At 41.2% G+C, this 13,072-nt stretch overlaps 1 protein-coding gene across 1 annotated transcript in view; it reads right to left on the bottom strand.

Moving 5' to 3' along the window:
- The window catches only part of Eif4g3 (eukaryotic translation initiation factor 4 gamma 3), a 204,378-nt gene that overhangs the window by 41,780 nt on the left and 149,526 nt on the right, over positions 1–13,072 (bottom strand). The window contains exons 16-17 of the mRNA XM_051173661.1: positions 12,317–12,563; positions 8,880–9,013 (exon numbers count right to left, since the gene is read on the bottom strand). Coding sequence (XP_051029618.1) covers positions 8,880–9,013; positions 12,317–12,563 — 381 coding nt within the window. The remainder of the gene's footprint in view (positions 1–8,879; positions 9,014–12,316; positions 12,564–13,072) is intronic.

Raw genomic sequence — 13,072 nt, 5'->3', positions numbered from 1 at the left:
TTAAAGAACAAACGTCCTGGTGCATTCAGTGCCAGAAAGCTCCCAGAGATGTCAATGATGCTGTGACCACTAGGATATCAGTGGCTGTCCCTGGGGATGAGTGCTTTACGTCAACCCCATGCCCCTAATCTCTTTACTTAATAAACAAGCCCCAACTTTAATAATTTTCATCGTGCACCATATAAACCAAAAGTAAAGAGGAAGGAAATTGGGGCTGGAGAGATGGATCACTGGTTAGAGCACTTACTACTCTTGCAGAAGACTGGTGTTTGATTCCCTATTCCCACAGGGCAATTCACAACATCTGTAACTCCAGACCTAGGGGACCTGAAACCCTCTTCTTGCCTCTATGGACACTAGGCACACATGTGATACACATACACACATGTTGGCAAATACCCACATATATAAGTAATAAATACATACTAAAAACTTCGAAGAGAAGGGAATGTCTGTCTCTATGCAAAGCACTAGGGATTTTAATGACTTAAAGTGACTCTTGGGAAAATTTTGATATATGTCATCTGACACCAAAGTTTCATCTTAAATATCTTCTCTGGTTTCTGACCCACCCTGTTGCTACTCCTTAATCAGACTTTAGAACCTGGGGGAAAGAACTCTATGTATCCAGCCTTGGCTCTTCCAACTCACAGGAAGGTTATCACATCACTAGAAGAAAGCCACCATAAGCAAACACATGATGGGAGGTGTCATTCTGTAAATATGTTTCTCTTATTGGTTAATGAATAAAGCACTGTTGGCCAATAGGAAAGCAAGATAGGTGGGACTAGGAGACTAGGAGAGAGGTAGGAGTAGGGAGGAAATCCAAGATAGTAGACCGAGAGAGAAGAATGCCAGTCCCTCTCTCTGGTAAGATAAGACCCATGGAAGTAACATGGGTTAATAATTAAGATAGAGCCAGCCAATAAGAAACTAGTAACTGGCCAATAGAATAATATCTAATACAGAGTCCCTGTGTATTATTTGGGGTTGGCACAGGTGGTGGGACCAGACCAGCAGGGAAAACCTATTCATAACATAGTGACACCCAACGTGGGGCAAAAAACTTAACAAAAGCTTAAGACAGTGTTTTAGGGAGAAAAAAAAAAAAAAAAAAAAAACCAGAGACAAGCAAGGTTCCTAGGTATCAGCATTTTTCTCGGTTCTATATTTTCCTAGAGACAAGCAGAAATTTGAGCGGCTCCTTTAAGGGAGGTTTCCTGACTCAGCATAAGTGGCAAAAAACCCGCAAGGCTTTTAAAGAGCTCTGCTAACAACCTACTGGTGTGTACGAGAGCTGGCAACGGCAGAGACCACATCTGCAAGCCGGCAGCATAGATCAAGGTAGTGAGCACAGCTCTCAGTTCTGGCAGTACATGTACCCCCACCATCTTGGACAGACCGTGGCTAAAACAGCTATGGCTTTCATTTTAGGAATGTTGTTGTTTACCAGATAAGAGACTCGTGGGAAGAAAAAGATAAAGATTTACAGTAAAGACAGATTCAGATTAAGAAAAACCTCTAAAGGTTTACACATACGTAGGCTTGGGAGAGAAAAAGAATAAAATGGTTTTAAAAAGACAGAGTAGCTGGGTGTGGTGGCACACGCCTTTAATTCCAGCATTCGGGAGACAGAGGCAAGCAGATCTCTGTGATTTCAAAGTAAACCTGGTATCAGAAGTTAATTCCAGGACAGATAAAAGTTACACAGAGAAACCCTGTCTCAAAAAATAAAAAATAGAAGTAGAAGAAATAGACACATTAGGATGGAAAGCACAGAGAAACTTTGGATTCTATATGCTATTCTGTTATCTTTAAATTGTTTGACTGCTGAGGAAATAACTGTTAAAAGAAATGCTGCTGGATTAATTCAATTTATATATTTTAAAAATGCTTTTGACTCCAAAATTTAAGTCTAAGGACAAGTTACTGAGGAAAAGGATTTCTATTTTTGTTTCTACAGAAAATGAAAAGCTGTAGATTCCTTCTAGACTAATGTGGTTTGATCAAGGCAGACCCCCTGAAACAGAGTCCCAGGTGATCCAAAATTCAAAACAGCTTGGACAAAGCAGCCTTGAAGACTGAGATGGTGGACTGAGAGAGAAGAATGCCAGCCCCTCTCTCTAGTAAGATAAGACCACGTGGAAATACTTAGATTAATAGAGATGGGTTAATAATTAAGATAGAGCTAGCCAATAAGAAACTAATAACTGGCCAATAGAATAATATCTAATACAGAGTCCCTGTGTATTATTTGGGGCTGGCGCAGGCAGTGGGACCAGACCAGCAGGGAAAACCTGCTCATAACAGACACAGTTCTAAAAAAACAACATTCAGGGCTAGAGAGTAGGCTTAGCAGTTAAGAACACTTATTCTTGCAGGGGACCAGGGTTCAGTTCCCAGCACCCATATGGTGGCTCACAACTATCCTCAACTCCAGTTCCAGGGGATGTGACAACTCTTCTGATCTCCTTGAGCACTGGAAGCATACATACAATCAAAACACTCATACATAAATAAAATTTAAAAGAAACAACAAATCAGTACTATAGTAAGGGCCTAAACATGACTTTTAAGACACTAAAAGACAACAGTAATTGGATGCTCGTGACCTAACAGTCACAAAAGCTGCTCGCCCTGCACCTACCTTGACTACCACTCAGACCACCGGCTCTCTACCAAGCATGCAGCTGTAGTGAGGTAGTCCTTCTGTAGCACTGACCACGCCCATTGGGGGGTGGAGCTATGGGCGGAGGTGACCTGAGGAAGGAGGTCGGAGGGGGCCAGGAAGGCGCTCTCTTTCTGGCGTGACTCGGACAGGAGAGGATCGGGTTGAATTTCCTGGTGTTCATCTGTCTAGGTTGTAAGTTATTTCTCCCTGAATAAACATCTATTCGGCTTATTTGTTTATCCTGATCCTTATTTACCGCAATATCTGGTGTCAGAAGTGGGATTTACCTGGGTTTTGCCCCCAGGCGGCAGAAGCCGCCCCCCCCCACCTTCCCCAACGGGCAGGGTTTAACCAGGTGGACTCACCACAGCTTTGGGACATTTGCCTCTTCCTTACTGCAAAGGAGATCTTTGCCGCTAAAGCAGACCTGAGAAGGCACTTACCGCTTAACATTTTTTGCCCATTTCCGCACGGGACTTTGCATTCGCGCAGAGCCTCTCGGCGGCACCCGCCCGGCGGCACCCACCCGGCGGCACCCGCCCGGCTTGCACGCGTTTCGTCTTGTGTTACAAGTAACTCCAAAAGTCCCCTTTTAACAAAATTCTGCTTGCCATAGTTTGTTAAGAACTTTTTACAGGAACCGGGATCAGACGAGCCTGGGCGGCTAGGCGCTATTTGATGACACACCTCCAGGCGTAGCTACCACAAGCTGAGATATACAACTAAAAGCATCAAAGTTCCAGGACAGCAGAATTACACCTAAGGTAATTGTAACATCCTTTGCAATTTAAGCTGATATAAAATCTGAGATAAATTGTTCTATAACTATGGCAGATAATTTTACTATGCAGAACTTTAGGAATTATTTTACTTCATATGTAGAAGGGATTTTAGCAGAAGAAACTTATGACTGGACCAATATATACTTTTATTTTGTAATAGCAATGGGTTTCATCATTAACATGATATTCTTAAAGAAATGGTTTGAGATTACAGCAAACAATAAGGAACTTGTACAAACCATGGGAGACTTAGTAACAAAGATTCGAAACATTGAAAATGATAGAATTCAAAACACAGAGACAAAGATTCGAAACATTGAAAATGATAGAATTCAAAGCATAGAGACAAGGATTCAAAACATTGAAAATGATGGAATTCAAAACATAGAGACAAAGATTCGAAACATTGAAAATGATAGAATTCAAAGCATAGAAAATATAGAAAGAAAGATTCAGAATATTGAAGATGGCGTTGGCGAGCTGAAAGGTATAATTTGTTTAATGTCAGATACTTCAATAACCAGAACAGAAACAATGCAATGCATTAACAAACTAGCAGAAACAGCCCACTCCTGGTCGGAGGAAGCTACTAATAAGTTTAAAAAACTGGAACATCAGATAGAAAGACTAGATGACAGAATCTCTTCCATGTCTGAGGATAATGGCAAGCTAGCAGATAGAACATTGTTTCTGGAAGGCAGTTTACACGCCATTCAGATAATATCTAAGGATGATAAGATTAAAAACATGGAATCATTTGTAGTTGGAGAAAGTAAGAAACTGACTGATACAATGAAGTCTCTAGAAAGTTATTTGATTCAAGAAGTTCAGACACTCAAAGAAACAATGGTGAATAGATTTCAGGCTTTAGAAGACCTTCAGTCTGATACATCAGAAGAAGAACTACAGGTAATAGGGCATGAAAAAGATTTAAAATTTTCCACACCATTTAGGGTCAGGGGAGCTTTCCCTGTATCTATTCATGAAAAGCCAGCAACGAAGAAACATCCAAAAGGTGTCGTTGCATATCAGTGGGAACCAATACGTATGAAAGATTTAAAAGGTATAAAGGAAGCAGTAGTCTCTTATGGCATGCACTCACCTTATGTGAAGCAATTAGTAGAATCATGGGCATGGAATAACAAGGTAACCCCTAAGGATTGGGATCAATTAATATCAGCTGTCCTTGAAAGCGCCTCTCAAATAGAATGGAGGGCTTTATGGAGAGAGGAAGCAAAAGCTCTTGAACTTCAGGGCTTAAAGAAAGGGTATAAAGCTCCCCAAGATAAAATTCTTGGTGAGGGTCTCTATGCTGACCCAGAAACCCAAGCTGCCTATGATGAACACATCTTGTCTCTATGCAGTACAGCAGCTTTGAATGCTTGGGATAAGGTTCATGAATTAGGAGAGAGGATAGAACCCTATACCAAGATAAAGCAAGGACCTAGAGAACGTTTTAGTATCTTTCTAGAAAGATTATCTAGGGCAGTACAATTAGAGATAGCAGACATAGATGCTAGGCGAATACTCATAGAATCTTTAGCTTATACGAATGCGAATCCTCAATGCAAACAGGTGCTTTGGCCTTTAAAAATGCGATCAGCACCCTTGGATGAATGGGTCCTATATACAGGCAACATTGAGTATAATGACAATAAGACTGAAGCATGGATAGGAGAAGCCATATCTAAAGGTCAGAGAAGATATCAAGATAACAGAGTTCCTTACTATGGTGACTTAGAAGCTTGGGTAGGAGAAGCCATCCCCAAAGGTTTGAAAAGATATCATAATGTCAGATGTTATAACTGTGGTAAGATAGGACATCTAAAAAGAAATTGTAGGCAAAGCTTCCCTAGAAGTAACACCCCCAGGAATGAATCAAACAGAAGGCCTCAGCCTCCTGGGTTATGTAGAAGGTGTGGCAAAGGCAGACACTGGACAAATGAGTGTAGATCGACCAGAGACAAGCAAGGAAACCCTTTACCATCGGGGAAACTCCTTGGGGGGCCTCTCGAAGGCCCCCACGTCACAGGTGGTTCGAACATTCCCAGTCACAGTGGAAGACAATCTCCCACAGGACAATTAGAAAATTCTGTGCCTATTATAAAAACTCATACTGCTCTGGATGACGAACTAGTGACGGAAGTTGAATCAAACATGACAGAAGGAAATGAAAAACGTATATTTTGGCAAACTGCTATAAATAGTCATAGGCCTAGATTGATAGTTAAGATGAATAATAGACTGTTTGAGGGTCTGGTGGACACAGGAGCTGACGTAACTATCATATCTAATAAATCTTGGCCTCAAAGATGGCCCCTGCATGAGGTAAATGTTCAATTCTTAGGGATTGGAACCCTGGCTCAGGTAAAACAAAGCACGAGATGGATTGACTGTATAGGACCAGAAGGACAGAGAGGGAGGTTGAGACCATATGTGGCTGATGTAGTGATAAATTTATGGGGTCGTGATCTATTACAGCAATGGAATACACAGATTAACATTCCTCCTGTATTAGATAGGAACCATAGACGACCTCATGATTGTGGAAAGAATACTGTTAAGTACTATACAAGACAGAGACCAAATATCCAGGCAGTACAAAAACAAAATACAAATGCTGAACAAACAGAGGAACCAAAAGCCCTACCTTTAAAATGGCTAACAGAGGAACCTGTCTGGGTAGGACAATGGCCTATGACCTCTGAGAAGTTAGAAGCTTTAGAAAGCCTGGTTCAGGAACAGCTAAATGCTGGACATATTGAGGAATCAACCAGCCCTTGGAATTCTCCTGTATTTGTGATCAAAAAGAAATCTGGTAAATGGAGAATGCTTACAGACCTGAGAGCCATCAATAAAGTTATCCAGCCAATGGGCTCTCTACAGCCTGGAATGCCCTTGCCTTCTTTGATACCCAAAGAATGGCCTATTATAGTTATTGATTTAAAGGATTGCTTCTTCACTATACCTTTATAAGAACAAGACAAAGAGAAATTTGCCTTCACGGTACCTAATTATAACAATTCTCAACCGGTGAAGAGATATCAATGGAAGGTTTTGCCACAGGGAATGCTAAATAGCCCCACCCTGTGCCAATATTTCGTACAAAAACCGTTAGAAATAATTCGTAAACAGTTTCCACAATCCATAATCTATCATTACATGGATGATATATTGTTAGCTGACTCTAAAGGAGAAATATTAGAAAAAATGTTTGAGAAAGTAAAGGAAGTTTTACCTCGCTGGGGATTACAAATTGCACCTGAAAAAATACAAAAAGGAGAGTCTATCAACTACTTAGGATATAAAATAGGTCTACAGAAAATTAGACCACAAAAAGTACAGATCAGAAGAGATCGCTACCAGACTCTTAATGATCTTCAAAAATTACTAGGAGAGATTTCTCAACTGCAAACCATAATTGGAGTAGAAGGGCATGATTTGAAAAACTTGAAAATGGCCCTAAAAGGAGATAAGGACTTGAATAGTCCACGAATACTATCAGCTGAAGCTGAGAAGGAATTAGAATGGGTAGAAAAGAGGATACTAGAAGCACATGTGGACCGTGTGGATCCAAACCTAGACTGTATTCTGGTTATATTACCATCTAGAGAATATCCTTCAGGGATTTTGATGCAGAGAGAAGATATCATATTAGAATGGATATTCCTACCACATAAACAGAATAAAAAACTGAAAACATATATAGAAAAGATCTCTGACTTGATTATAAAAGGTAAATTAAGACTTCGTCAGCTAATAGGAAGGGACCCAGCAGAAATTATAGTACCTTTAACTAATGAGGAAATTTCTTCCCTATGGAAAGATAACGAATATTGGCAGAGAGCTTGCAGTAACTTTTTGGGAACAATTAGCAACAACTATCCCAAAACTGAGAGAATCAAATTCATAAAGAAAACGATTTGGATTCTTCCACGCATTGTAAGAAAAACACCTATTTCTGGAGTTCATACATTCTACACTGATGCAAATAAATCAGGTAAGGCAGGATATAAATCAGGAAATATTAGCAAAGTGGTTCAAAGCCCTTACAATTCTGTACAAAAGGCAGAATTGTATGCCATTCTCATGGTACTTATGGATTTTAAAGAACCCCTCAACATAGTTACTGACTCTCAATACGCAGAGAGAGTCGTTTTACACATTGAGACTGCAGAATTTATTCCTGACAATACAGAATTAACTTCATTGTTTATACAGTTACAAGATACTATCAGAAAGAGGACTCATCCTATATATATAACACACATCAGATCCCATACGGGTCTGCCAGGTCCTCTAGCACAAGGCAATGATGAAATTGATCGTTTATTGATAGGAAGTGTGCTAGAAGCCTCAGAGTTTCATAAGAAACACCACGTGAACAGTAAAGGTTTAAAAAAGGATTTTTCTATCACTTGGGAACAAGCCAAGGAAATAGTAAGGAAATGTCCTACTTGCTCATTCTATAACCAAACTCCTTTACCACCAGGCAGTAACCCTAAAGGTATAAATAGGAATGAAATATGGCAAATGGATGTGTTTCATTTTGCAGAATTTGGAAAATTAAAATATGTACATCACACTATAGATACATTTTCAGGGTTTCAGTGGGCTACTGCTCTGAGCTCTGAAAAGGCTGATTCTGTTATAACGCACCTTTTAGAGGTAATGGCCATTATGGGCATACCTGCACAAATAAAAACTGATAATGCTCCAGCATATGTCTCCAGCAAATTGAAAGAGTTTTTTGAGTATTACAAGATAAAGCACATAACTGGTATACCACACAATCCTACAGGACAAGCAGTGGTTGAGAGATCCAATCGTACTTTAAAAGAAATGCTCCATAAACAGGCAGGAGGAACCAAAACACCCAAACACAGATTACATAATGCTTTATTAACATTAAACTTTCTTAATGCTGATGAAAAAGGAAAAACAGCTGCAGAAAGACACTGGACAATAGAAAAAACTTCTGAACTAAATCAGCCAGTGTATTTCAAGGATGTACTGACCTCTATTGTAAACTCCATTATGCCCTCACCCTAGGACTAGATATGTAGGTCATTTTGTTCTCGATTTTCCTTTTCTTAGAGCACACTTGTTATTCACTGTTTTGTATATAGTTTTGTATTAAGCCTAAATCTTTTCTTTAGACTAAAAGGGGAATTGTAGTGAGGTAGTCCTTCTGTAGCATTGACCACGCCCATTGGGGGGTGGAGCTATGGGCGGAGGTGACCTGAGGAAGGAGGTCGGAGGGGGCCAGGAAGGCGCTCTCTTTCTGGCGTGACTCGGACAGGAGAGGATCGGGTTGAATTTCCTGGTGTTCATCTGTCTAGGTTGTAAGTTATTTCTCCCTGAATAAACATCTATTCGGCTTATTTGTTTATCCTGATCCTTATTTACCGCAATATGCAGCTTACCTTGTCAAGAACCACGTCACTGATGGGAGGCAGGCCCTCTGGTTTTTGGATACAGGCAGGCATAAACTGGAAGTCCAGGAGGAACTCCCTGTCATATTGCTTCTTGCCTTCTGTATCCGCAGGCTTCCAGGACTCTAAAAGAGCAGCATAAACAGAAACCATTTGACTAAGGATATTTGTTTCAATACCTCCTCAAGGAAACAAAGGAGCCGATTCGAATAGTCAACACAAAACGAGGGATGAAAAATGAACACGCCAAACCAGCCTCAGCTCTTTTCAAAACTGGGAAGGCTCTAAAGATAAAGACAACTAGGAGCCAGGAGCAAACACTTCCTCATAAGAACCTCTGGCCAGGCTTGTAGGACACACAATAGTGCTCACAATGCTTATTAAACAATCCTCGAGCCCAGAAGACTGGGAAACAAAGAACTGGGCAAGGCTTTAGCTTCCTGGGAAACAAAGATGGGACATTATTTTAGAGAAAAGAAAAGGTGAAAAGACACAAAGCACAAATAATTTACTTCAATGAAAATCTGGCTAGTGACCTAGTTAGCCAGAGGACTTTCATCTTTGTTTTCAGTTTAATTTGAAGAAAGCTGAGGGTGCCCACACCTGACTAATGGGTCCTGAGTGAAAATGTCCTTGTGGATGTCACTATGGAGCTCGGCCCTCACATGGTGGAGTTAGTATGAGCTACCAGGACTGTCTTCATTCTGATCTTTAATATTTTACCACAGGGTTCTACCTTGCTAACAATTATTTAACCTCACTCTTGTAAAAATAAAATCATTTGAAAATTTTTAATTATGTGTATGTATCTGTGTGTTGAGTTTGTGCACATGAAAAGCAGCGCCAGCAGAGGCCAGAAGAAGGCATGGGATGTGCTGTAGTTACAGGCAGCTGTGACCTGTTTGAGGGGTGAGGATGGGAACTGAACTCTGATCTACTGCTTGTAAGGGTGGAGCTATTTCCAGGCTTATCTTTATTATATAAAATTAGAGGAATTCTACTGAAATTTTATTGGACAGTAAAAGTAAGCCACTTTCCCTTTTTGCTTTGACAAAACTCATTTAAAAAAAAAAAAAAAAAAAAAAAAGCCTTCGGTGGTGGTGATGGTGATGGAGGAGGAGGAAGAGGTATACACCTTTAATTCCAGGCAAAAGCCATCTGAGTTTGAGGACAGCCTGGTCTACAGAACAAGTTCCAGGACAACCAGGGCTACACAGAAAAACCCAGCCTTGACAGGGGTGGGGTCAAGCACCAGGATAGCAGGCTAGACCCTGTGTTCTTGTTATTCCTACCCTAGGAGACCATCAACCCACTAATTTCTCTAATGCTATGAAGATACTTTCAAACTAAGTCTGCTTAACATAACTATCTTTACTAAAAAGCAGATAATATATTGGGATTTAGGATTTAAACCACCCCATTCCCAACCTTTACTGCTATACACTGGATGACAAGGTCAAAGGAAATCAGATAGCTGGACCCTGTAACTGGGCGATGACAGTACTGTCATCACGATTTATGAAGAAAATGCTGGGGTCACCGTACCGTCAGCATTTAGTGATCTTGTACAAGACTAGATTGCCAAATGCAAGCTAAACCACTGCTTCTGAAGTTTAAAAAAAAACGAGCCCTTAGACAATGGCTTGTGTGTGTGTGTGTGTATGTATGTGTGTGTAACAGTTGCAAAATTCTATGCGCAGTAAGAATGAATTGTTATGATTTCAAAAGCCCACCAACAGGAATGCAGTGATACAATACACATCAGGCCTCGCCTGGTGGTACATGCAGGTAATCCCAGGGCTTCTGGAGGCTGAGGCACAAGGACTGTGAGTCAAGAAACATAGAGTGAGTTTGGTTGTAGCCTGGACATCATCAGAGAGTGAAAAAGTAAAAGAGGATTGCAACACAGATCAGTAGAGGAATAGATTCCTAGCATTCAAAATTAAATAAAAATTTAAAAAAAATTACTTAAAGGTGGGAAGTATAGGCTAATGGTTTCTAAATATTCCTGACACACAAATGTTCAGAGGGCCTGAAGTGAGAGGAAGGAGCTGGGGGTAGATAAAATAACGATGCATTTCATTTATTTATGAAAATGTCCAAGAATAAATAACTATTTTTGGAAAGTGACAAGGCAGGAGTGGTGGACTGTGCATGTAATCAATTTCTCAGTAGGGTGAGGGAGGGGACTGACAAGTTCGAGGGCAGCCTGGGCTACACAGTAAGATCTTGACTCAAATAAATTAACAAAGGAATAAGGACTTCATAAAGATAACACAGAACTGGAATAAGTTTCTCAGAGCTACACTTATTCTTAAAGACAGAAAACCATAGCGACATTCTTTATTTATTATGCTTTATAATACTACTGTGATTTCATAGCTTGTAAATGGAGTTAAATACAAGCCGGGTGGTGGTGGCGGCGGCGGCGGCGGCGGCGGCGCACACCTTTAATTCCAGCACTTGGGAGGCAGAGGTAGGTGGATCTCTGTGTGTTTGAGACCAGCTCTAGTCTACAAGAGCTAGTTCCAGGACAGGCTCCAAAGCCAAGTAGAAACCCTGTCTCAGAGAAAAGAGAGGAGAGAGAGAGAGAGAGAGAGAGGAGAAAGAGGGAGAAGAGAGAGAGGGAGAGAGGAGAGAGAGGGAGAAGAGAGAGGGAGAGAGAGAGAAAGTTCAATGCAACAGTTTAAAACCCCCTGGCCTGGGCTATCTCCCAGTCTTACATTTTTACATTTTAACTCTGCAACTTTACCTTGCACTGACAGAGAAGAAAACTTTTTACCAATTCCAAACTTCTCATCCAAGGAGCCACCTCTCCACTTCCTGAAAGCAAATCCCTCCATAACCCTCCACAGCAATCAGGGTTTACAGAACCAGCAGAGGGTCTGGTTTGCTTACTGAGGTGTTGAGGACAGAGTCAGCCCTCTGTCATGCCTGGTCAGGGTTTGAATGCACCATGGTGTGTCGATGTGAGGGAGTCCCTCCAGGACTCACCATCCTAACTGCAGCATTTCCTCTCTATGAGGTGTGTCCATTGTACCTGACCAGTGGGTACAAGCATTCAGTCATTAAGAGTTGAGTTGGGCAAAGGAAAACAGAACAAAACCCCTGAATCAGAAGCATGAGGAATGCCCACCTTCAGGGCACTGGTAACAACAATACCCATTCAGCCCAAAATAAAGAGAAAAGCTGCATCTTAATTGAGTTCTGACAGCCTGCTCTGCAGATGTCTACTGGCTGCAGTTCTGGGCACTGACGTTGGACAGGACTCTAGATTTACTCCTCACCAACTGCCATTGTGGGCTATGTGTCCTGTCAATCTTTCTTATGATGAACTTTGGTCATCAGTTTTTCTCCGTGGAGACATTTCCTTAAGATTACACAGGAGGTACGCAAGAAGGGATTCAGGGAGCCAGGGGCCAACTTACCTGCTTTAAATGGGAATGTGATCCCATCACCAGAACTATCAGTGGAGCCTGAATTGGCATCTCCTCCTTCCCCCTCAGAAGTACTCTCAGCACCATTGCGTAGAGGCTCGGCTTCTTCTCCGTTTTCTTCCCCAGCTTTCGCTCTTTTCAGGGCAGAGGGGTCTCTCTCAAAGTGAAACCCTTGGCTCATTTTATCTGTCTCAGGTTCAAGTACTCTGTCAACTGGAAGATCCTCATCAGCTTTAGGCTAGAGTGCAAGGTAACACAGAATTCACATTACAATTCATATAATAAAGGTCTATACCTAGCCCATCAAACAAACAAACAAACAAACAAACAAACAAAACCACAGGAAAACATGCCACTCATGCATGCTCAGTGTCTGAGCTCTGCACATGGTACAAGAACCATCTCACCACATGCCACAGACATTTCAGACAGCTACTGAAATGCTTCAACCTGGGACTGATGGAAGCTAAACAGTTGGTAAGGTTACCATGAAAGAACTGGTGATTCTTTTTCTTTCTTTTCTTTTCTTTTTTCTTTCAGACAGGCTTTCTCTGTGTGTAGTACTGGCTGTCCTTGGAACTCACTACATAAACCAGGCTGACCCCCAGTGTGCTGGGATTAAAGGCGTGCACCACAATGTCCAGCTAAAAACTGCTATTTCTTGAAAGTTGACAACCTGCACAGAAATGAAGCAAGTATGCTTCTCTTGCCACCAGGGCTCATCATGAGTCAAGAGACACTAAAGCT

Source organism: Phodopus roborovskii, unplaced genomic scaffold (assembly GCF_943737965.1).
Source record: "Phodopus roborovskii unplaced genomic scaffold, PHOROB, whole genome shotgun sequence".
Lineage (NCBI taxonomy): Eukaryota > Metazoa > Chordata > Mammalia > Rodentia > Cricetidae > Phodopus > Phodopus roborovskii.
This window is presented reverse-complemented; position numbering and strand designations above follow the sequence as displayed.